Genomic DNA, 25,070 nt, shown 5'->3' with positions numbered 1-25,070 from the left:
AATACATAAGTAAATAAACACTTTCTATGGAAGAAAACATTCTCCTAAGCCATAAACTGTACCCTTTTTGACACCTGTTGCAAACATTCTTGTTTAGGCAAGTCTACCAAGATGCTAAGAAAGTTGAGATAATTTTAATTTGTTTTAGTATTTTAACTTTCATAGGTTTTAAAGCACTGTTGTATTTTTAATTTTTTTTTGTTTTATCTTTTTGTAAACCATTTCATGGGTCCCCCCCCTCCTTCCATCATGTGATACATACATTTTATTGCATAAAAGAAAATAAACAAGTGTCAGCTCCCTCTTCTTTTTAAAAACTGTTCACAAAGGCATCTCACAGCAGCCTGAATTATCCCCTTTTCACTCTACAGTGAAAGAAATACCTGCCTTTAAAGGTTTCAGGTTCTTTCTTCAAATAACCTAAGACCAGGGATTTTTAACCTGGGGTTCATGGATTGAGGAGTTTCAGCAAGTTTCAACTGGAAGCCAACAAATCCACCAATGCAATAAAATTACCGTACTTTTCAGTGTATAAATCTAGGAGTGTTTTTTTTTTAACTTTAAAATAAGGTTTAAAATATGGGGGTGTCTTATACAGGGATAGTGCCCATTTTCTAAATTTGGGGTCCCCAAAAGTAGGGGGCGTCTTATACACAGAAAAATATGGTATATGCAAAATTCTGTATTTTTGTGCATTTTTTCTGAGATCCACAGCTTTCAGCAGATTCTCCAAGGGGTCCATGTCTAAGAAAGATTAAGAACCATTGACCTAGACTTTCAAATGATAGGACTGAGCATGTCTGGATTTCCATACAAACATTCTAGTACAGACGTTAATTCTGGGTTAAAAATCCAGCACCCATAAATCATTGGCTTTATTTTTAAAAGCAAATTTTAGTCCATGTTTGCAAAGAGAAGCTTGAAAATGTGATGGGAAGTGGGAGTGGCTCTCAGAGAGCTGGGGTCCAAGTAGAATTTCCAGACTGGTGCTTCTATGTTCTGTACCATACCTCTTCCCCTAATTAGAAACAGCAAAACACATTATGAGCATATACAAACATTTGTATCAGTTATTGAATTATTTTTCTTGATGGAGAATTTGCCTTTGTTCTTTTGAAGTGCAGTATATACATTAACCCTGTTAATGAGTTTCACCTGATCAGTCTCCTTAGCACCAGATCCAATTAGCCCTGTGAACTCTCTCAGTGACCTCAAGTCCTCTCCAGATACATTCAGAAGCCAGCCTTGCTGTTGCTGAACTGAGATTACAAAGTATGATCACTGGATTTTAAAAATAAACTTTTTGGCGTGCACACACACACAGAGTTTCCCGCCACTCTGCATTTAATTATCAGTAGCATTCGGAACAAATTGGTTAAACCTGTAGAATATCATGCAAGAAAAGCATGTTATGGTTAAATTGTGATCAATCACTCACTTTACGTCAAAGTCTCCATGTCTAGTTATTGGCAATATATTATGTGCATGTGTGGTATGAACGTGAACTGGCAGAGAATGAGTGTAGCTGTGAGCAGCAAAAAGCAGAGGGTGGAGCCAAGGCCAAGAGATATCAGAGGTGTGAACTCGGTTCCTGGTGGGTGTACAATCATTCTACACAGACCCTCAAGGGGGGGGGGGATTTGTTGCATAGGGAATGGGCGAGGAAAAGCTATTTACATGACGTTATTTGTACTGCAGTCTTTGCAGAAAACCACCTCCCAGATGAATGAAAGGGTAGTTTTCCATGAGAAAGGGAGTGGTACTTTAAGACATCTAATTCACTGCAGGAATGCAATGCAAAAAGCATTCCCTCAGGTTTGAGGGAAGTGGTCAGCACGGACGATGTGTAAAGTAGAGGGGTCTGTAAGAGGGAGGGAAGGAGGGAGTCAATGCAGGGTCTGGATTTGCAACAACGCCACGGCCTATGCAGCGGGTGGGGCGCGGCGCGCATCGTACCCCAAGGCCTCAGCGCTTGGGTGACTCTGCTCCCGCAGCGCTATACGCAGCACCACAGGATGGGCAGCCCGCTACACGCATCGCGCTAGTGCATGTCCTAATTTCACCAGCCACGCTGTAGGCTCGCAGAGAGGGAGGAGGGCGATGGCGCGCGCGGCAACTGCAGCTGCTTGCAGATGCATGCGGCGCAAGTGGGCGGGGTGCTGCTACATGCGACACATGCACCCCAGCGGGAGCAAAGGCTGCAGCGCTTCTCGGCCGCACGGCGCGCGCGCATTACCCCGGCCGCTGCACCTGACCCCGCGCGGCGCCACTCTGGTCCGGGCTCGCTTTGACCTCGGCGAGGAAAGGAGGAGCAGCCACCGCAAAACGGGACAACCGCAGCCGTCCAATGTCCCGCCTCTATTCCAATACGCTCGGGTGACAAGAGTCAGACGCCCAGCACTGGAAGGGCTGCTTCCCTTTGATAGGCAGAGGCAGCCAGCCAATCCGAGGCCTCGCAAAGGGTCGGTGAAGCGGGAGGAGATGGAATTTCGTACGAGAAGCTTTGCGAAGGTTGCTATGAGCCTGGCTTGGACGGGGGCGGGTCTAAAGGGAGAGACCAATAGGCGGCGAGGAAGGACGCCGATAGGCGGGCGAGGCGACCAACGGGGCAGCCCAGCAACTTTCTTTTTTCCCACCCTATTGGTGGGCGGTGCCAGAGAGGAGGTGGGGAGTGCTCGGTGTGGCGCTAAAGGCGCCGGGAGCGGGGGCGGGGCGGGTAGTGCGGAGTCGGTTCGAGCGCGCGCGCGCTGGGGGGAGAGGCGGCTCCGCAGACAGCGGACCAGCTCGAGCGGCCGAGAGGACGGCGCGGGCACGCGCGCGCGGAGAAGAGGTGAGGCGTGCGGGGAAAAGAAGGAGCGGGGCGGAAGCAGGGGAAGCTGCGGGTGCCCCCCTCTCTTTCCCCCTCCCCCACATTTTCCCGCCTAGCCTGGACGAGATGGGGAGGGGGGAGGCGAAAGCAGCGGGGTCTCTGCTCCCACCTAGACGGGGGGCCGGTCCTCCTCCTCCCCGCTTGCCTCGCCTTCATCTTCATGCGCCCTCCCCTCCCACTCCACCTTCTGAGGGAGGTGCGCGAAACGAATAGCCCACGTCCCCCCCTCCTGGGAAATGCAACTGAATGGGGCTCGCCTGTAATGGTCTCCCACCTCCCGTCCTTTCCCTTCCCCTCCCTTGCAGCGCGCTGCATGCGCGCCGGTGCAGACGCATCCAAAAGGGCTGCCTGTTCGGGGCCCGGGTCGCCGAAAAGCGCACGTGTCCCTTTGTTTAAGGGGTGGGTGGGATTGCTTGACGGCGTGGGGTAGGGTGAGCGGTTGAAGCCAGAGGGGTAGGCATCGGTTTAGTCCGTACGCGGCTGAGGTTTCGGTAGCATCCATCTCTGGGGGCCGTATATAGGGTTGGGGTTAGGGGCGCTACCCTCTCCCGCCCTCCGGTTGCCTTTTGTGTGGCCGCTAGGAAGGCGCCGGTTAGCCGTAAGCCCGCTTTTCCAAATAATTTCCCTGCCCAATGAAGAGGTCTTGACGCCCTTCCGTGGGTTGGCGGCGTCTGTTTCCTTCCATCTTCCCGGTGAGGACTGGGAAGTTGTCACGCAGCCCTTTTGTCCTTCACCGTGGGTGCTGGTCACAACTGGTTCCAAACTTGGGAGCTGCTACCACTTAATTTCGAAACTACCGGCCAGTTCACAACAAGCACGCAAAACTGCTTGACCTAGTGGGCTACGTAGCATTGTTCTGTTCCTCATGTGAGATGCTCCAGGTGTATGTAAGATGCTTCAATGTCCTTGAAATGGCTGCACGGAACCTCTAAAACCTCGCCCCACCCATCGTTTACCCTACTCTTTTCTTATTCTAGTCACTGTTGTCTGATGATGTGAAAAGAGTGATGTAGCCTGACAAGTGATCTTTTCTTAACACTTAGTGCTGGTTTCTCTGAACGGCAAACAACAGAGGTCCTATCCAACTGTGTGACAAACTAAGGTTGCCCAGGTAACCCATTTGGGAGCACACACACCCCTCCGCCATGTGACTGTATTCTTCCAGACCTTAATGTTGATTCCTTCTTGGCTTTGCTCTAGATTCTAAAAACTAGCTGATGCACTCAGCTGGAACATTGGTTGTATGTTGGTTGCACGTGCTGGTGGGCTACTTTGTTGTATTAGAATGACACCTGGGCCTGCTTTGGAGTTCTAGCTTTAACCTAGAAAGGAAAAATAAATGCCTATCAATTTGCTGTCACATATATATATATATATATATATATATATATATATATGTATGTAAACGTTCATAGGGCAGCTGGAAGTATAGGGCCCCGCTAGTATAATACTGCTGTAGATGTCTCCATGTGTTTTCAAAGGTGCCATCTTGATTTCAGTCAAATTTGTCTGTAGCGTCTGTAGAGCTAGTGGCTCTTACTTTGGGCATGACTTATTTGGGTTCTAGCTTCAATTGGAGCAACCTTACTTCTCCTTATTTTCCTTCTTGGAACCTTCTTTTGAGCAGTTTATTCTAAAGCACTATTCCTCCTTAGCTGTGCTTACTGTAGTCATTTCTTGGTCTACTGATGTGAATTCATCTGGTCTGCAGCAAGTAAGGCAGGCTGCTTCATGGCCCTCTGGTGGATTGAATGACTTCACACTTTATTCAGTTATAGTAACTTATCAGTCTGACATGTAGGTGTCTCCCTTGAAGGAGAATAGACTTGAATGGGTTGTATTCAACTAACTTGTACTCAATGTAGACCCATTGAAATGAATGCCCGTGATGAAGTTGGGTTCATTCTGAGTAAAAGTTGGTTGAATACAACCCAATGCATGCATCATTCTTAAAACTGCCTCCTTTAAAATTGTTGTACTTCATTTTAAATGGTGAGAGGCTTAGGCTGGGTTAGGACTCTTAGTAAAAATTGTTCCAGGGTGGTGGTGAACAAGTCAGCACAAAGCAGCCACCCAGCAGAGAATACTGTGACCTGTTTGTTCAGAGCAGAGCAGGAAATGTTATTAACCTGCATGCCGGAATGCATGGCAATACTGTGGTACCTCGGGTTAAGTACTTAATTCGTTCCGGAGGGCCGTACTTAACCTGGAACTGTTCTTAACCTGAAGCACCACTTTAGCTAATGGGGCCTCCTGCTGCCACCGTGCCACCGGAGCACAATTTCTGTTCTCATCCTGAAAGTTCTTAACCTGAAGCACTATTTCTGGGTTAGCGGAGTATGTAACCTGAAGCGTATGCAACCTGAGGTACCACTGTATTTGTAAATGAATGTTACGTTGGGCAGCTTTATTTTTATTTTTTGGTAATCTTTACAAAAGTGTTGTCCATTATATTAAAATGATTTATATGCTAAAAAATAAGATAGCAAATACTTGCATTTGGAAGGCATCCTAGCAAAACATAATTCCATGATACCTACTTAACACATCATGAATTTTATCTTTCATGGGGAGAATTAACATTTTAACTTGCTTGACCATGTTTTTAGACAAAGCAGGGTTGGATTGGATATGGTAGTTATGCAATGGATCAAATAAATCAATGAAGCAATATGTTTCCTTAACTTTAGATAGTGTCCTCTTCACTGTTAAATTTGATATATTTCAAAACATTACCAGTTGCATCAAATCTGAACATCTGCCCTTTGATTGCCTTACTGTTCCAGGATCAGTAAAACTTTGGTTCAGCTCCAGAGCACATCCAAGTGAATTTGTTGGCTGGCATTTTGTGTCTGTAGTAAGTTTCAGGTAACTTATTATCAAAGGAAATGCACAGCACAGAACTTCATTTTACTTGGTCTCTTAAGTTTCTGCCTAAATTTCTTAAACTTGATTCTATGCTGACAATATATTTCTATATACGTGTCTTGGCTATGGCAGAAATAATGTAATTTCATTAAAACTGCTGTAATTGATTATTTTCAGAAGTATTATTCTGCTATGGATTAACATTCCCATGTTTATGTTCCAGTATTACACATAGTCTTAACATTTATTTTGCAGTCATAGCTACTAACATGCATTTTATGTCACCTATGCTTAAGTGCCATGCTTAAGTTATGCTGGTCACTATTTCTAGACTTATGACCAAGCAGATCTGAGTTTAGGAATTTTATTGAAGTGATTCTCCTGAAGATTTAAGTATGGCTGGTATTACAGCATTGGTGGGGAACCTTTGCTTTTTTTGGTCAACAGCCACATGCTGGTAGTCGGAATGGATATGCCAAAGCCAAAAGTACACAGGACCGGGGGGGGGGGGGCTTTCCTTTCTTTCTCTGGAACCACAGTCTCTTACTCCCTGCCCAGCTGGCTGCTGAAGGAGGAACTGATTGCTTTTCCCAGAGAAGCGGGTAGCTTTTGTAATTAGGCTTAGGGCTGTAGGTTACCCATAAGGAATAATTTTGTATCAAAAGAAGGATTGGAGCAGTCATAGACAAAGTCGGCCCTCCAGATGTTTTGGGACTACAATTCCCATCATCCCTAGCTAACAGGACTAGTGGTCAGGGATGATGGGAATTGTAGTCCCAAAACAAATGGAGGGCTGAGTTTGCCTATGCCTGGATTGGAGAGTTAAAGATACTAGGTTAATTGGGTATTTATCTTCATTCAGAGGAAAAGGTGCTTGTTTTAAGTTGATTGCACATCTCCAGCCAAAAATCCCCTGAACTAAGGTTCAGACTGCTAAATGGTTTCTCGGAGCTCCTGCTTATAATTCATCTTTACGCATCCCATTGAAGACTTAGATAGGGCCTTCTGGAAGACAGAATGAAAGGAAACATTTCTTCTACCACTCTAGTCCAGGGTCACTTGAAGGACAGTAAACAGCATACTGGAAATATGGTACAGTATTATAGTTCTTCCAGATGAGAAGGCTGGGGAACACTCCTAAGTTCCTCAGCGTTTATCAGGCTTACTATGGATGGAATCTTTACTTTCGTTACATTGGAATTTTGCCCTTTGAAATCTCCAAGCTGCCTCTTCTGTTCAGTGTTAGAAACTTGGATATATAAGCTAGGTGCCAAATGGCACCTTAAACCTAGGTTACAGTCGCCACAATGGACTAGGAGGTTGGGCCAGATGACCCTCGGGGTCTCTTCCAGTGCTACAATTCTATGATTCTGTGATCTCAACTACATTGCTTGACTGTACAACAGTTCACTTTTCCCAGTATGCAAGAAGTAGAAAAACACACAGTGGAAATTCACTCTGTACTAAGGCAGAGGTTTTTAAACGTATGTTTGTCAACCTTGGCGTCCAGAAATCTCAAGGTAGTTGCAGTTGGACCTACGCCAGTAGCAAAATGTACCTGGCGCTTGGGGAATTTCGAACACTGCTTCTGTTTGCCTACCATCTTCCAGCAGAGCCTAGCTGGCAACTCAGCTGGTTTATCCTCCTTCAGAAGTTGCTGATGCTTCTTATTATGTATTGGACAGGTAGTTGTGAAACTACTGAATGCACTGACCGCTATGGAGCTGTCATGGAGTGGTATTCTATTATTTCTGTTACTGCACCAAAAGCAGTACTAAATATAACTTTACTAACAGTACTGAATATAACTTTATAAAGTTAAAGCCATTCTATACAGAAACTGGTATCCTGCATCAAAGTACTTTGGCATAAGAAAGTGCAATGTGGTGTACATGTTTAATTGAAAACAAGCCCCGTAGAGTTGAATATTTGTCCCTAGCTTAAATGTTTATAAGATTTCAGCCTTTGGTTTGACTGGACCGTTAAGTTCAATCAACTGGAGTTTGTCCACAGACAGCTTTCTGAGTCATGTGGCCAGCATAACTAAAACACAACTGGTGCAACGGGACACCGTGACAGAAGCCAGAGCACATGGGAACGCTATTTACCTTCCCCTCGACTCTGGTACCTATTTATCTACTGGTGCTGTTACGCTTTTGAGCTGCTAGGTTGGCAGGAGCTGGGACAAAACAATGGGAGCTCACCCCGTCACATGGATTCAAACTGCTGACCTTACAATCAGCAAGCCCAAGAGGTTCAGTGGTTTAGACCACAATACAGTGGTACCTCGGGTTACATATGCTTCAGGTTACATACGCTTCAGGTTACAGACTCCGCTAACCCAGAAATAGTGCTTCAGGTTAAGAACTTTGCTTCAGGATGAGAACAGAAATTGTGCTTCGGCGGCGCGGCAGCAGCAGGAGGCCCCATTAGCTAAAGTGGTGCTTCAGGTTAAGAACAGTTTCAGGTTAAGAACAGACCTCCGGAACGAATTAAGTACTTAACCCAAGGTACCACTGTACCACCTTTGTCTTGGTGGACTGCAGTGTCAGTGCATTGAAAGTAAATGGGAAAAACAAGCTGAAATGCAGATACTTGCATGGCTACAGATGGGGCTCTTACTAAGCAAGCATGAGCATTACATTGGAGCAAATATGCTTCTTTTACAGAAATGGCCTGGTTTCATAGGATGTTTCGCTTTCATAAGCATCCATTTCTGCAGAATCTGCTAAATCCCCTATTTGGGTATACATCCTTGAGATTATTCAGTGCTCTGGCTATAGAATCTGCTGAGTTTGAGAAACCAGCCAATTCAGGTTCATGTATTAATAGTGACTTCTACTTCTGTTTTCACCCCCCCCCCCTAGGTTGCAGTTATTTGTTAATTCCCTCATGATGGCGCAGAGGATAGGACAGGAGGACCCTGAGAGATATCTCTTCGTGGACAGGGCAGTAATCTACAACCCTGCTACACAGGCTGACTGGACTGCTAAAAAACTTGTGTGGATTCCTTCAGAACGTCATGGCTTTGAAGCTGCAAGCATCAAAGAGGAGAGGGGAGATGAAGTGCTGGTTGAACTGGCTGAGAATGGGAAGAAAGCGGTTGTCAACAAAGATGACATTCAGAAGATGAACCCTCCCAAATTTTCTAAAGTGGAAGACATGGCAGAATTAACCTGCTTAAATGAGGCCTCTGTTCTACATAATTTGAAGGACCGATACTACTCTGGGCTCATTTATGTAAGTAATAATTATTTGACTGGCCTTTACTGGACCATGGGAGCCACCAACAACAGCTTCCTTATTGACTGAAATGTGAAAAAGTACCTGTATCTTTTTTAATGCCAGCCTGATGTTATGTATAACTTGTAACTTGATCCACAGTGTGGTTAGGGTTCTGATAATCACCCTACTTTTTCTTATTAGATAGTCTGTGGCTCTTGATACTTTTGACTGTGGGGTAGTGATAAGGTGACCAGGACACACAAAACATTTTTGAATGCTTCAGCATTTGTGGCCAGGAAGGCTTTGAAACTGGTCACGAACATCTCTTCATTGTGTGACTGGAACCTATTCTTTCCAAGTTTCACTTTTGTTCTTCGATTTGGGGTGGTAAAAAAGAATGATGAGGTTTTTGCCCCTGGGCTTGGTCATAGTTTTGGAGCATAGACAAGTAGTCAGTAGTGGTCAAGAGAGGTGGCATGGGTGAAACATTGCTCTCCTACCTTCCCAAGCACCACTGTTGTTACTGAGAGGGGGATGGACAAAGCATCAGGGAGCTAACCTGACTCCCCCAATGCTGTGGCCTTGCCTCCCCCTCTTAGGTAACTAGCAGCAACATGCAGTGTTAGGAAGATAGGAGAGATGACTTGCAAGCTGCTACTGCAACTGGTGAGGATATGCAGCCTTGACTTTTTCTTCCAGGGCGGCACCTGTCCTTAGAATGCTTATTCAGTGTTTGGACATGGTCAGGAGCTGGATACAGGTGAACCAAATGAAGTTGAATCTTGGCAAGGTGGAAGTGATGATAGCTGGCAGGCCCTGTGGCCTTTGGGAGTTTAGGATTCCTGTTCTAGATGTGGCTTATTTCCTCCTTGTCAGTCGACTTTAGTAATCGCTATGCATATTCAGCTTTCTTGGCTGGATTTCAGCTAGGCATTTCTGCTTGATGGTTGGCATCTCTTATTGTTGGATAATTCAAATCACCTTCAAAGGACCAGACACCTGTAATGTGCTCTGTGTAGGGCGTGCCCCTGAAAACAGAATTTTCCACAGGCACAGAATGTGGTAGATTATCTAGGGTTGGGTTTGTTGGAACCAAATTATATCTGTGCTCCGAAGTATACGTTGCATTGTGTCCTGTGCACAATGCAAGGTGCTAGTTTTGACTTACAGGCATGGCTTAGGTATGACAGTAATGGCCAAATAACATGTGTTTTATTTGACTGAAAAAAGGAGCATTGTGTCCATATTTTTTCCTCTTTTCATCACATGCCATAATATAAAACTTTTAGGGTTTCTTAAACCACAGTCTCCCTTTATATCTGAACCTAGAAACTGCTTTAGTAAACCAGACTCTGTGTGGTAAAAGTTGAATGATATCGAAGACAAGTGGTCTTCACTGGTGGCCCCTTACTCATGGAATACAATCCCCCAAGAAATACACATGATTTCCTTACTGGCTATTTTTAAAAAGTCTCACAATTTTTAGATTTTTATCTGTTTTGCCTTGGTACCAGTCTTACTCCCACTATGACTGTCTATCATATTCCTTGCCAGATTGTGTATGACAATGGACATTGGGTCAATTTGCATTGGTGGACTTCTAGTTCAATGTGCCCCATCTTTCAGAATCTTATAGTGGCTGCATGTTTGGCGATACCAAATTAAATACAAATATTAATTTTTAAAATACAAATATTAATATTTTAAAATTTTTAAAATATTAATCTCCTTTTAAAATCACTCAACTTTCCCCCATTTTTTCAAAAAAATAGTAACAGTGGCAATATTTTCTCAGCCCACCTAAATAACTCCGAAAGTCACACTTCCGCCCGTTACATGGTTTTTGGATAACAGTAAATAACTTCACATAAGCTTATAAATTCCTTCTCCCCTCCCTCCAATACTGAATGTAGTCAAACAATAGCAGTCTGCTGCACCCTACATACTCAAATAGCTGATTCATGCTCCTTCCCCTTTCATATGTTCATATGACAAGGCACAACAAGAAAACTTGAAACTTCAAACCCCCTTCTGTCTTTCACTAATATATTTCTTTCTACTCTGTTTTCTCAAGACAGAAGAAAAAGCAAGGAAGAACTACAAAGGGGGGTGGGCGCAGAGGAAACCCCAGCACAGTATCTAGAAATAACATCACCTTAGGGTCCTGGGTTTATCCATTGGTATATCCTACATTTATCCAATACACATATTAAGAAGGTAGTAAAAGCTCAAGGGGAGAGCTGTAGCTCAATGGTAGGGCACATGCTGTGCATGTAGAAGATCCTTGGTTCAATTCCCCACACCCCACTTCTTTTAAAAGGGGGGTAGCAGCCCTGGAAAGACTCTTGATTTTGATCTTTAGGTGGCTCTCAATATAACATTTCTAATGGAAATGTTTAAAATTTCAAAATCTGAATCTTTCCATGCCAGATCTGAGATTTGTACAACTTATTTTGAGGTCTAGTTCAAAGTGAATAACTGTAATTGAACAGTCCAGTTGCTGTGTGGCATATTATTGGCACTGGCCTAGATCTTAATTTCTACACCAAGAAAAGGAAGTCAACATTAATAATACCTGAAATGTTTAAATCACAGTTTTGAGTTGAGTCATATTATACCACATATTCTAGGCAAAACAGTTTATGCATCCTTCTGTTTTAGAAACACCTGAAGTGAAGAAATTCATATTTAAATTGCATTAGGAAAGGAAAATTTGTGTTTGAGCTATAAAATGGTATTTGAAAGAGGAGCTGTAGCCAAATGCAACACCACATTTGTATTCAGTGAATCAGGAAATACTGTACTGCGGAAACTTGCCTTCTACTTTTCAAAATAAACCATGAAAATCAATACAATGCAAATTTACTTTGCACTGTGTTTTGTATCAAGTGGTTGATTTGGGCGTTTTTTGTGAGTTGTCTTAAGGGCTGCCCCCAGAGAGCTGAGAAAGTGGTAGACAATAGGGGGTTTAGGAGGAAGTGATTACGAAATTATGTGGGGTACATAAACTTTTCTTTGTGACCAGAGGCCGCTTTTGAGCTTCTGTAGGATGACTAGAGACTTGATTTTATTTAAAAAAACACACCAGAATTCTTGCTTTGGCTATTGTGATTGTACCAGCTACTAATTTCTCTACGAATTCTTCACTTTGCAGAAGTACAGATGTACCAGACTAAACTGCTAGGATCAGTGTAAAGGACATACGCATTCTGTGATAATGAAATTATAATTAAATTGAATATAATATTTTTCAATGCTTACATGATAAGCAATTGAAAACCCTGCCAAATTCAAGCAACTGATAGCTTCCTTTTCTTGAAGAACAAGTCTTAGGTCTTATTGTTCAAAAGGGGCTAGGAATGCTGGAATGTACTCTTGACAGGGTTCCACAAATATCCACACGCCAATGATAACTATGACAGATTGTACCATATTTTCCTTCAGGATGCTTTGTGGGCTTTATGTAGATTTCAAATTACTAAGCAATACTGTCTAGTGTTGTAGTAGCATTCAGTTTCAAAAACCTGCTGATAAGGAGGCATAAATAAGTATTTCCCCCATGCTACCTCAAGACGGAACGCAGGTGTAGCTGTGGGTTAACCACAGAGCCTAGGACTTGCCGATCAGAAGGTCGGCGGTTCGAATCCCTGTGATGGGGTAAGCGCCCATTGCTCAGTCCCTGCTCCTGCCAACCTAGCAGTTCGAAAGTACATCAAAGTGCAAGTAGATAAATAGGTAACACTCCATCGGGAAGGTAAACGGCGTTTCCGTGCGCTGCTCTGGTTCGCCAGAAGCGGCTTAGTCATGGTGGCCACATGACCCGGAAGCTGTACGCTGGCTCCCTCAGCCAATAAAGGAAGATGAGTGCCGCAACCCCAGAGTCGGTCACGACTGGACCTAATGGTCAGGGGTCCCTTTACCTTTACCTCAAGACACGCATTCACTTTTTTTATATGTGTGTACTTTGATCTGTTTTTCATCTTGTTCAGTGCTATTAGGTTAAATCTTCACACTAACATGAGTTGTAGAACAGCGCATATGATGGTCTTCTCTTTTATTGCTTTTTTTAAATATAACGTTCCCATTTCTAGGCTACTTAATAGTATGGCATAGATAAACTAGCCTTGTACTTATGGAATTGAGAAGCCCGCTAGCAGAAAAGTGTTCTGTTCCTCCTTAGGAAGTGGCAGCTGAAGTGAGGACCCCAAATCTTAAGAAAGTTGTAGAACAGTGCACTACTGAGGAAGGGGAATATAGGACACAGGTTTGTATGCTGCTACTGCTACAGATTGTATATTGTTCCCTCACTTGAGAAGCAGAACTTCAAAAAAGATATTTGGGCCTGTGTTTTAAGATGGTCTAATATCTTTGGCTTAAAATCCAGCAAGACTCTGACTTGCCACAAATGGGGAATCTAGTTATGCAAAGAGGTACTAGCATCAGTCTTGAGACTAGAGCTTTTCCATTATCCATGCCCAGACTGCGGTCATAGTAGGCTTGCAACTTGCACAGGGTAATTTTCAGGGGGATTGTGCATAAAGCTGAAATCATTTATAATCAGAACAACCACAGAATCCCCCCCCCCCGCCTCCATGGGACCACCCCTACCTTTCTGAAGCTGGTGCGCCGAGTGGGCCTTGCCCCACCCGGAAGGCAGAGAGAGCTTTTAAGCCCTCTACATTGCTTATTAGGCTCTGGCAAGGTCTCATGCAGGTTCTGGAGGTTCCTGTGAGATGTCACCAGTCCATCCAAGATCCAGTAAGCAAAGTCTTTTTGTGCACCAGCGAAATGCAACACTCTTTCTATGTGCTTGGTTGTCATCTGAATTTTTCCTCTGCTGGTTTAAGTAGGGAGGGCAAATAAACATCAGCTCCGGACCTTGTCCCATCCCCGACGTTGAGGTAAACTATCTTTTGCAGCTGAAGTCTTCTAAAAGACCCACCAAGTACCTTTATTTCAATAATGCTGTAGTGTGGAACATGTCTTCCCCACTTGCTTGTTTGTATCTATGCAGGAGTGAAATGTGTGTAAGCTAACAGTACATTGTGTATGTTTCTGAACAAAAACAAAGCATTGAGCATTGTGTGGTTAAGGACAGGATGGATAGGAATCAGTGGCTCAGTTTGCATGTCACGCTAAGCCGAATTATGGCAGTATGTGAAAGAGCAAGCATGTTGTTGCATATTTAGAAAATAACAAGCATCTTTCTCCTCTCTGCTCCTGCTAGGCATGTGGTTTGACAAACCACAAGGTGTAAACCAAAAGCAAACCTTGGTTGCAGGACAAACCATAGTTTAGACAATCCATGAGCCTGGGTTCATGTGTAATTCTAAGCCAACCCGTGGCTTATTTTCCAACAACGCAGTAGGAGTGAAGTAGCCACTATTTTATAACTCTGCACCTGCATGCTTTCCTGTTCACTCTTAGCCACAGTTTAGCATCGTGAATTAAACCAAAGATAATGGGGAAAAAGTTTTATTTATTTAACAATCAGTAAAAAAATTTAAACAGTAGTACATACAGGTTAGGTTAATGCAGGTTGGGAGAGACTAATCAACTTTTCTTCCCCCTCCCTGTAGACATACTCCGGGCTCTTCTGTGTAGTCATAAATCCTTACAAGAACCTCCCAATTTACTCTGAGAACATCATCGAAATGTACAGAGGAAAGAAACGCCATGAGATGCCTCCACATATTTATGCAATATCCGAATCAGCATATCGATGCATGTTGCAAGGTAAGATGCACACTTTAAACGTAGAGTGTTAAGTATGCAGCTGGGAATCATTTTCGGTATCTGCCTATTCGTATGCTACATTTGCACCTTTCTGTCGGTAAAACTGACCTGTTTATACTTTCCCAATGACTTCATAGGTTATTTGATATATCCATACCGTGGCTACCAATGAAAGTTATTAAGGTAGCTATCAGTATATTTAAAAAAATGTTACAAATCACATTGGAGACATCCTAAATATGGATTTCACAAATTTTGCTTACTGCACAGATGTTTCAATCAGTTTGTATGCCATATTGTTAAATATAGAAACACCCAAATAATGCACTATAGAGTAAAATGTTACTCTACCTACCACATCTTGCTAAGTTCTCAATTACCCAAATACCACTGTCTGACAAGTTCTTCGATGGTGGTTAAATTAATTAAAACCTCAGATGAATTATCTCTCCCCCTCCAAGCTTTTTAGTGAGAACTAATTCTGAAACTGACTATGCGGAGGGAGGGGTGAACCCTACTGTGAAGGTGCAGATTTTCAAACTTCATATTTCCCTTGCTACTTGAGGAGTTGGATGCATGGCTTCTGTTTCACGCATGGGATGCTGTGAAAAATGGCTACAAGAAGATTATGCTACAGCATTTTCAGGGTTTCTGCACACTTCAAAGTGTTGAATACGTAGCTGGGAATCATTTTCAGTATCTGCCTATCCATCTATCTATATGCTACATTTTCACCTTCCTGTTGGTAAAACTGACCTGTTTCACTTTTCCCTTGGCCTTCATAGGTTGTGGTTATTTGATATATTTATACTCTGCCATCTTAAGAACTTCAGTTAGTAGGCAGCTAATATAATTAAAATGGGGAAGACTTTTTAGGGCACCACACAAACACAAACACACACACACACACACACACAGAGAGAGAGAGAGAGAGAGAGAGAGAGATCTAGTTCTTGGATTTTCCAATTGCCATTGTGCAACTGAATCCTGTTCAAAGCCTATTGCCGGTACTCAAATATTCTGTCTTTTTATCTATCCTTTCAGGGTTATGAAATAAAACTTTGACTCGACTCAACCGGCCAGGGGGCCTTTATGTTTACCTGTTAAAGAAAACTACATGGGAGTAGTGGGTATCACTTAGAGATACTGGTTTTCGCCCTGATGTTTATCATTTTTAAAATTGAGTTGTATTTGTCATTTTCCCATGCATTCTCTCAGTTTGGAGAGATCCTTTTGGAAAGCTTCACAACACTGCTTTGTTTTAACCACCCTGAACAATTTACCACCATCAACAAACCTGGCTACTTCCCTGCTGACTCCCAACTCTAGATAGTTTATGAACAAGTTGAAAAGCACAGGTCCCAGTGGCGATCCCTGGGGCAGAGGGACTCCACGTTCTACACTCGAAGAGATGCTTAGTACTTATGGAAGACTTTGCAGACTAAATGAAACCACTTGCAGAAAATTTGCCCCTTGGGGGCTTCTGCTTCTCGCTAATCACATTGTTATCCCTGGAGTTTGTCAGCAGAATCTTTTATGAATGGTTAAATTGCCTTAATAGACATTAATGCATTAAAGGCTGTTAGCATGATGTTTAACATTAATTGGAGCCCTCAAGTTTTGGCCTCTCTCAAATGGGAAATGGGAATAAATTTCAGGCAATAGGCTTTGAGGAGATAATTCTGTTCCATGACTTCACTGCCAAGTGAGGAAAGGAGAATGGAGAATGGAGCACTTGGCAGCTGTTGTGCTTTAACACTTGTCATTATTAAAACTACAGTTGTTGCTTCTGGTACATGAAAGGCAGAGCACTGAAAAGCTGTGCTCTCTGCCTCCAGGACTGGGGACACGTGCATGATTTATTTATATATCAAACAATTTATATACTGCTTAACTACAGTCGTCTCTTAAGTGGTTTGCAGGAATACAGTGCAAAAAATATAAATCAGTCAAAACTATAAAATCAAACCTCAATTACAATGCCCGCTGGAATAATAATAATAATAATAATAATAATAATAATAATAATAAAGTCTTCAGTAGGCACCAGAAGTTTTTTTTGGGGGGGGTGGCGGGGAATGGTGGTGGCTGCTGCCTGACATTAACTGGAAGGGAGTTCCCTAAAATGGGGCCAGTAATACTAAGTGTACAGCTCCTGTTGGATACCAACTATGGATTTGAGCCATGGTGGACCACTAAAAGTGACTCCCACAAAGACCTCAGTGATCATGCAGGGACACAAGGAATTCGGAGAAAAGCAGTCACGCTGCTCTCTAGGTATCCAAGCCTTCAACTTAGGCGGGAGTAACCACTGAGGGGAGAGCTTGAAGAATCTTCTGAATTACATTAGGGATGATTTGTGCTACTCTTTTAAAGGCAGGCTTAACTAAGCTGCTTGCGTCTTGAGGACAACTTCTGTGCTTTTAAAATTTGTACCACTGCGTTGAGGGTCATTTAGGCCATTTATTCTGTTTGGGGAAGTGGAGGAGCTTGGGGGGGGGGTTTCTATCTCACACGGTGTCTAGCTTCCTGGGGGGGAAATTAAATTTGGACAGTGTGCTGGTGATTACTAGATTTTCTCAGAATTTACAGGAAAGATGAGAAAAACCAAAATTCTACTTAAAAAATGGATGTACGCTATTTTTTATCTGCATATCAAAATTGCGAAACTGGAGGGGGTTTCAGGTTGAGCTACTGCAAAGCATCTGAAAATTGGCTCTCTGGTGTAATAGGGGAAGTATCTGCACTTTGAAGTAGGCGTGGAGGCCTCAGGTTTCTTGTGGCATATATGATGTCTAGAATCCTCATCTAGCGTAGGCCGCTATGAAAGGAATTTAGTTACATCCAGAAAATCCACCACAGAATTTAGGAAGTCATATTTGCAGCTCCTCAAATTTCCTTACAGGTTTGATCTGGATGAAGTTCAAAATGTATTGTCAGTTGTGGGGGGTTTCTTTCCTCCATTATTCAGTAGTACTAACATACAGTAGTACTAACATAGTACTAACATATTGCTAAACTCTCTCACTGGCCTAACTAAATTGTTCTGCTTGTTCCTGTAAGTTTGGCCAGATTCATACTGTATTGATATGCTTGGTCTTCAAAACTATTCAGTTCTTATTGTATTCCTAGCTTTCCAGCTAGCTGAAAGTTTGCAGAAGGACCTACGGAGTTTGGGTATCTTTTCTTTTTTTCTTCTTTATTTTGCCGTTCTTCCTACTTTATCTTCCTTGCACTTTGAATGGGTTGCAGTTGTGCTTCTGTCAAACTGCCAACCCTGCTAAAGCCTCACTTAGCTCTTCATGGGGCTTGGACAGACCCAAGAGTTGGTAAACAAAGTCTGCTTTTATAAAATTTAATGATAGTGTTGCAGCGGATTAGAACAAGACGGGTTTTTAAGTGTGCAGGGAAGAACTGGAAAATGTCAGATGAATTGTGTCTTTGTCATATGCAGGAAGTGGAGCAGGAGTCTGGCTATTCTCTTCGAACTGCTGCATCAACTGTGCCTAACAGTAAATTCAGTCAAGTTGAATGTTCGTTTTCAAGGTCTTTGTGCCGTGCTGTGTGTGGGATATCCTACAGCAGGGGCTGGGAAGCTATGGCCCTCCAGGTTTTGTTGGACTCCATCTCCCAGCAGCCCCAGGGGCATGTTCAGGGGGGTGATGGGAGTTGGAAACCAACTACATCTGTAGAGCCTTGGCCCAGAAACTGATAGCATTATCCTCTATGAATTTGTCTAATCTTATTTTAGAGCCATCTAAGTTGGTGGCCATCACAGCCTCTCCTGGGAGCAAATACCATAGTTTAGCTGTATGGTGTGTGAAAGAGTGCTTTCTCCTTCAACATTCAGTTTCACTGGTTGTCCATGAGTTCTTCTGAGTGGGAGGTAAAAAAATTCTAACCACTTTCTCCACACCCTGCATACATTGTCCCCTCTTGCTTTTTCTCGAAACTAATCTTTCTTCACAGGGGAGTTTCTCCACTTCTTTTTTTGATCATTTTGGTTGCCTTTTTTTCTGAACCTTTTCCAACTCTGCAATTATCCTTTTTGAGGTGAAGTGACCAGAAACGGTACACAGTATTCCAAATAAGCATATGATTTCTCGCAGTGTTTGATAACTGGAAGAAATCTTGGAGGTACACAGACGAGAAGGAGGAGATAAGTGAGTGTTCTCTAGGAATGCAGGAAAAGCAGGCTTGCTTACTTTAAAGATAAAAATTCATGAAGGAAGAAAACTTCTGGCCGATCAGGTTTGAAGCCAAAGGTAGAGGTTACAAACTAGTGGATAGCATCCCTTCCCCCGCCCCCTTTTCAGGATAAAGAAACATTTTAAGCATTTGCTTTGCTTCGTTGCCTTTTTTCAAGATAATGCCTCTGGCTGGAATTCACTGTGACATTCTTCTAAGGGTGGCAAGCTGAAATCTCCCTCTTCTGCCCCCTGTTCTTGGGATTCTCCCCCACCCCACAAAATTCCCAGACAGTTTTGGGGGGATGCTGAGGGGAGTGGGGGGGGGGAGTACCCTTGCACAGGTCGCAGTCCTTGTGCAAGGCTTCAGTGGATGGGGCTGGTTAAATGAATTGCATCCTCTTGTCTTTTCTGCTTCAGTAAACTTTGATAGAATAGAATGCTAAAAGATAAATTTGGTAGTACCTTGATTTAAAAATTGCTTACATAAAATGGTTAGCATAAAGCCCTAGCTCATTCTTTTCCTGTCCTCTGCAACGGGGCGACAAAATTCTGACAAGTCCACATGTGACAGCCCTAGATAAGCACATTATTGATATGATTATACAGGACCAAGCCTTGGTTGTGGTGGGTGGATTAATAATTGCATGTTTCTAACACTTTTTTGGGTTAGGGAGAAGCATGCACATGTGTAAATTGTATGTGATGTTTGCCTTGTGCTGACCTTAGATGCATGCTCTCAAAATGCAAAAAGCAGCAGCACGTAACACTGTGCAGAGCTACATCTCTACCACCGCTTGAAGTACTTGCTTTTATGTGGAGGCTGTAAGATTTTGCACACTTGGGAGTAAATCCCATTGAATTTGATGGTAGCTGTGAATAAGCATGCGTTTGATTGAGTGGCACTTGATACCAAACTACAGATGATAAGTTCTTGTTCAGTCATTTATGCTTGCCTGTTGGGCTGTTGAAGGGTGAATGCTTTAGTAGATCAGTGGGAGGGAAATTTGATCCCCAGCTTAGTAACATACAGTCATACCTCAGGTTACAGACGCTTCAGGTTGCGTTTTTTCAGGTTACGGACCCACCAAAACCCGGAAGTACCGGAGTGGGTTACTTCCGGGTTTCAGGGGTTTGGGCAGAAGCGCCGAATCACAACCTGAGCGTGCACAGACGCGCCGCTGCAGGTTGCGAACGTGCATCCCGCATGGATCACGTTTGCAACCCAAGCATCCACTGTATAAGATAATTTAAATGATTATACTAAACTTAGACCTTTTCTTTCAGTGAATTATGATACAGTAAAGCTGTTAGATATACAGAGTTGTCCACAAGGCTGTTCTGTTTGCAAAACGGCTAGTGAGTTAACCTGTAGTGGCTGGTGTGGCAGTGTGGGTTGGGCTGTGCTGCTCACCTGACTTCCCAGTACTTCATTGCTGCTGGTTACGTAGAAGGGCAGGGCAGTGGAGAGCTTAGTGGTGTACAGGTGCAACAGCAGAGGCAATCCTGCCATGCTGAGCTCTCCAGTGCCTTGTCTCCCCCCTCTCAATAACTGGCAATGATACCTGGCATTGGGAAGATGGCTTAACAGCGCATTACTACCTGTGCTGCCTTGCTAGATGCTACTGGACGTAACTGTTCTATTAAACATTAATGCATGAAATCCAACTGAAAGAAGCTTGTAAAAATAAGTAACTCTTGATAAACTTAGTCAGGGTACAAAATTTCTTAACTGATGTTCTTGCGTGCATGTCCAGTAATACACTTTGGCTACATTATGAACATGAATTAACTCCAGAGTTCTCTTTATAAACTAACTTCATTTTTCAAAATGAGTTGTGTTCAGACAAGTGTTTCTGAAAGTTTTATAACTAGGTTTAAAAGTAATAGCTGCCCTTGTATAAACATTGGCATTACTTTTCTGGCATTTGTGTATGTCTGCTTTGGGCATGCTGTATTTAGAGGATGGAGTCTGTTAACTCTTACAAAAACAGTTTAATGTTGAATGAGTTTCCTGTAAACTATATTGCCAAGCTGGGGTCATGATTAACCTAGTTTCATTGGCATTGTTATTAATAGTTATTTTTCAAGCTGTCCAGTATTCTCACACACACATACTTCTCTGTATTGGTTTAATGACATAGTACAGTACTAGGAAGGTGGGGGACGTATTGTGTTCCTCCAAGCAGTTCATAGCAATAGTATTTCTTCAGAAGATCCCAGGTTAGGCTGAGACGTAATGACTGGCCCAAGATCACCTAGTGTGAGGATCACCAACCTGGTGCCTTTGGCTTCACAGGCGCTCACAAAGGTCTTCATTCATTTTACCTGTGGGGGCTGTGTTGGTGACCCTGTATGATGCGGGAGATGGGAATGGCAGAGTGATGCAAAATAATTGCTGGAACTAGAAGGGCCTGCACTGTTGCATTCTAGTTGGTTTGGAAGGATGTTTGTGGGTGAGAGAAATGGCAGGGGTGGTTTTCCTACTCGCCTTATGGCCCAGCTTGCTTGCTTGCTGCCTACCAGCCATGTGGAGCTGGCAGCAAACGCTTCCTCCCATGAAGGAGCTTGCACTTCATTTATGGAGATACTCAATTGGCTTTACTTCTCCTGAGTTCTATAGCACTGCAGATTAAAATGAAAAAAGATTCGTTATGAAAGGCTATCCTTTTTATTACCCTGTTACAGACACACAAGGTGCACAGTCTTTCTTTGTTCAAGAAACAGAAATGTAGAAACTATAAATAATTAAAAGAAGGAAATAGCTTATGATGAACTTTAGCAGATAAATCCTGTCAGGTAAATTCTCATTTAAATTTTCCCACACAAAGCTTTTCTGATATCGTTCTCCTAGAAGCATACTTCCTTGTGGGTTTTTTAAGTATTGAAAGGCCAACATCTCCTTTTCTGCTGTATCAACACAAAAGCAATTGTAGCTGGTCATTATGGTGAGGAGTGTCCTAGTCCCCAAGTCTTATGTCAACTCAAAGCTCTTTAAAGTTATAACTGCCAAAGCAGTGTTGGTCTAAACCAGGCATCCCCAACCTTCGGCCTTCCAGATGTTTTGGCTTACAACTCCTATGATCCCTAGCTAACAGGACCAGTGGTCAGGGATGATGGGAATTGTAGTCCAAAACATCTGGAGGGCCGAAGGTTGGGGATGCCTGGTCTAAACACTTGGGTTTTTGTCTTTACAAGGCTTAATGTTAAACACTGTCCTCTCCCTCAAAAAAAAAATTTAAAAAAATGAAGAGCAATGCTAATAAAGAGGGAAAAGTGGAAGTTGCTGCCCATGCATTGATGGTGAATTAGAATACAAATTGTAATAGTAAGTCTCCCTTTGCCCAAGATTTTTGTGGCTAGTAAAGAATGAATTAATCTTCTGATCACTAGGGAAATTGGTGGAAAAGCTCATATGTTGTGTAGCACAGTCATATGTTGTGTAGCACAGTCTACTAGTTACTCCAAAGTATCTCCAGCCATTTGCTTTGTTTTTCATTATTTCTATTTTCTAAATTACCCCAGAAGCCCAGTCCAAACTGTGCTCTTCTCTTGCTTCATATTCTACTCCTGGCTCAGTTTGCAGTCTGCTGTTGGTGGCAGAAATGAGGCAAAAGCATTCTAGCAGCCTTTATAAATTTTCTTTAAAGGAAATAATGCTTAAGTCTCCATCCTTTGCTCTGTGCAGACATAGACAGCCCTATAAATTATCTGCTGCTATAACATAACCATATTTTTGTGTTCCATGAATGTCAAAGTGATGTGTAACAGCTGCATTTATTTCTGCTTATTGTTGAAGGATTCCCAAAGGGTACTACATTAGTTTATATCTCTGTGTGCTTTTCAATATGCTAACATTTCTTCTACAAATATAAGTTTAAACATTAATCTTTCTAAGTGGATAGGGCTTGTATCTGACACGACACATCACCTTTAAGGCAGTATTTTAAAATTACGAGTTTTCATTTCAAATCTTTCACCAGCTGGTTATGTCGAAAATATATACATTGTATGAGCAGTCCCTGAAAAAAAAAAGGTATGGTGAAATGAGAAAAAAGGTATGGTGAAATGAGACTGGTTGGCACCTCGATACCAAACTTCAACAATATTTGCTGAAAGAGCTCTTTCCAGAGGAGGCTAGGTTGTATAGTTGTTCAAATAGTTATTTTTCTTTGCTTTGCTTGCATATGAGGTTTTCCGGCCATTTCGGCAGTCACAGGCTGTACCTCCCATGGTGCCTTTGTGAGGTCACAGTAAATACGCCTTCAGAAATCCACAATGCACAAGAAACTGTTTTCTGTTCCTGCTCAGTTCCTGTTTACACTTGCTCAGCCCTCTCCTACACTGAACACACACCTCTGAAACATGCCCATATTTTATTAGATGCCAGGACTGGACATCCACATTCCCATCTATTCTTAACAGAGGAGAGGTGCAATGAGCTGCTTTCTGAGCAAAGAAAGTTGCAGCTAATATAGGTATTTCCCACTGGTGGTGTGACTATTTTGTGCTCCTGTCTTTTTAAAAAATGCCATAACTATTCTGTGTTATGCTTTACCCCTACAGCAGCCACTTTGTGTGACTGGTGCCCATGGCACTTGCTCAAAATTCCAAATTTGCTTACTTGTCCCCAAAAGGCTGGTAGCTCCAAAGGGGGGGGGGATGTATGGTAGGCTTGTTGAAGTGGTGACATTCTTGTCTCTCTACTGTGGACTTATGCAGAGAGCCCTTTTGTCAGCGGTAGTATAAAATAGCGAGCCTTGGCAGCATATAGGTCAAACCTTGTTCGGTTAGTACCTTGTATGACCTTTGTTTACGTTAACACCACTTTCAGGCTCAATTCAGGGCATGTTTTAACCTTATAAGTCTTCCATAGTTTAAATCGAGGGTGCCTGAAGGACTGCATATATACATGTGCCTACCAGACACTCACCTTGTCTGGGTGATTTGATTTAAAAATTAGGGGGGTTGTGGATGGATGTTACAGAGGTGAGAATTTGCGTTTGGATAATATTAAGGTTCTAGCTATTCCTGGCAAATTCTTGTCACCTTTACTCTCCCTCCTCTCGAGTTTTCTGTCTCTGCGTACCTTATTAGCAAAATATGTGCACCAAAATGTCAATCATAAATCGTTCCCTTTTCCTTTGCAGATCGTGAGGACCAATCAATTCTTTGCACGTAAGTAAATACATTTTGGAGCCTAGCTTTGTTCTGTGATAGTGTGATGACTACTATTTGTCAGATTCACTGGGAACAGGGGCTCCTAAGATGAGTTACACAAGAGTTAACATTTAACCTTATTCACTGAACAATCTCACGGGTGGCAGAGATCATTATTACCAAACTATGTACTGCAGTTCCTTTGCAGGAGGCCGGCTGTGGCATTCCTGCCTTAGTAGGAACTGGATCTAGTGTGTCCAGTGCCTTCATGGAGGTGAGCTTGGAACTGGGAACTTCACAGTTCACTGCTTGCTCTCGCAACTGTTATTCTAGCTCCTGTTGTGAGCCAACTCTTGCTGCTGCTTGCTATCATGGCTTTAGGATGGATTAGGCCAGGCATAGGCAAACTTCGGCCCTCCAGATGTTTTGGACTACAATTCCCATCATCCCTGACCACTGGTTCTGTTAGCTAGGGATCATGGGAGTTGTAGGCCAAAACATCCGGAGGGCCAAAGTTTTTCTATGCCTGGATTAGGCTATAAATCTAAGCATATCATGCATGTGAGATCTGGAAGAGTGTCTTCCAGCTATTTAGGGGTATAGTGAAGGGCAGTAACCCCACCTCACACTATCTGTGCCATTCGCATGGTCGCCAAGGCAGTCACTGTCTTTTACCTCAAACATCTTCTACTCATAATTCACAGATTCATAAGGAATACAGAAGTCAAGAGGCAAAGGCACTGAAGATACAGGAGGAGATGAGAGGACTATTGAGGTCTTCAGTCTGTCTTCTGAGGATCATTTGTCACATAATAAAACCAGTGAAAAATGTAAAAGTTTTGGGTTAGTCAGTGGGAACCCCATACGTAACTAATAAGTTAATATCGGTGAACATATGTCTCCAGTATATAACAAGTCTATTTGGCAGTGAAATGTGAAAATCCAACATCAGTCATGGAATGATCCAAAAGTGTTCTAAAGACCAGGAGTGTGTGTGTCCTCTTTCATCAAGTATTCCTATTCCA

At 42.9% G+C, this 25,070-nt stretch overlaps 1 protein-coding gene and 1 long non-coding RNA gene across 6 annotated transcripts in view; one reads left to right on the top strand and one right to left on the bottom strand.

Annotated features, from left to right (window-relative positions):
* Positions 1-242: 242 nt before the first annotated feature.
* LOC310755281 lies at positions 243-2,323 on the bottom strand. The gene is made up of 2 exons (XR_014544274.1): positions 2,237-2,323; positions 243-1,018 (listed from the first exon to the last, which is right to left on the bottom strand). It is a non-coding gene; the product is annotated as an uncharacterized lncRNA (long non-coding RNA).
* MYH10 (myosin heavy chain 10) overlaps positions 2,144-25,070 on the top strand; it is a 73,086-nt gene continuing 50,159 nt past the window's right edge. The window contains exons 1-4 of one of the 5 annotated variants that reach the window (XM_083597664.1): positions 2,144-2,511; positions 8,605-8,977; positions 14,542-14,698; positions 24,036-24,063. In XM_083597664.1, the coding sequence (XP_083453790.1) occupies positions 8,630-8,977; positions 14,542-14,698; positions 24,036-24,063 (533 nt within the window). In that variant the 5' untranslated portion in view covers positions 2,144-2,511; positions 8,605-8,629. Of the gene's footprint in view, positions 2,512-2,644; positions 2,831-8,604; positions 8,978-14,541; positions 14,699-24,035; positions 24,064-25,070 lie in introns of those variants that run through there. The other 4 variants (XM_083597661.1, XM_083597660.1, XM_083597663.1 and 1 more) reach the window with 4 other exon arrangements.

The sequence above is a fragment of the Podarcis filfolensis genome (assembly GCF_964270895.1).
Source record: "Podarcis filfolensis genome assembly, chromosome: 2".
Lineage (NCBI taxonomy): Eukaryota > Metazoa > Chordata > Lepidosauria > Squamata > Lacertidae > Podarcis > Podarcis filfolensis.
This window is presented reverse-complemented; position numbering and strand designations above follow the sequence as displayed.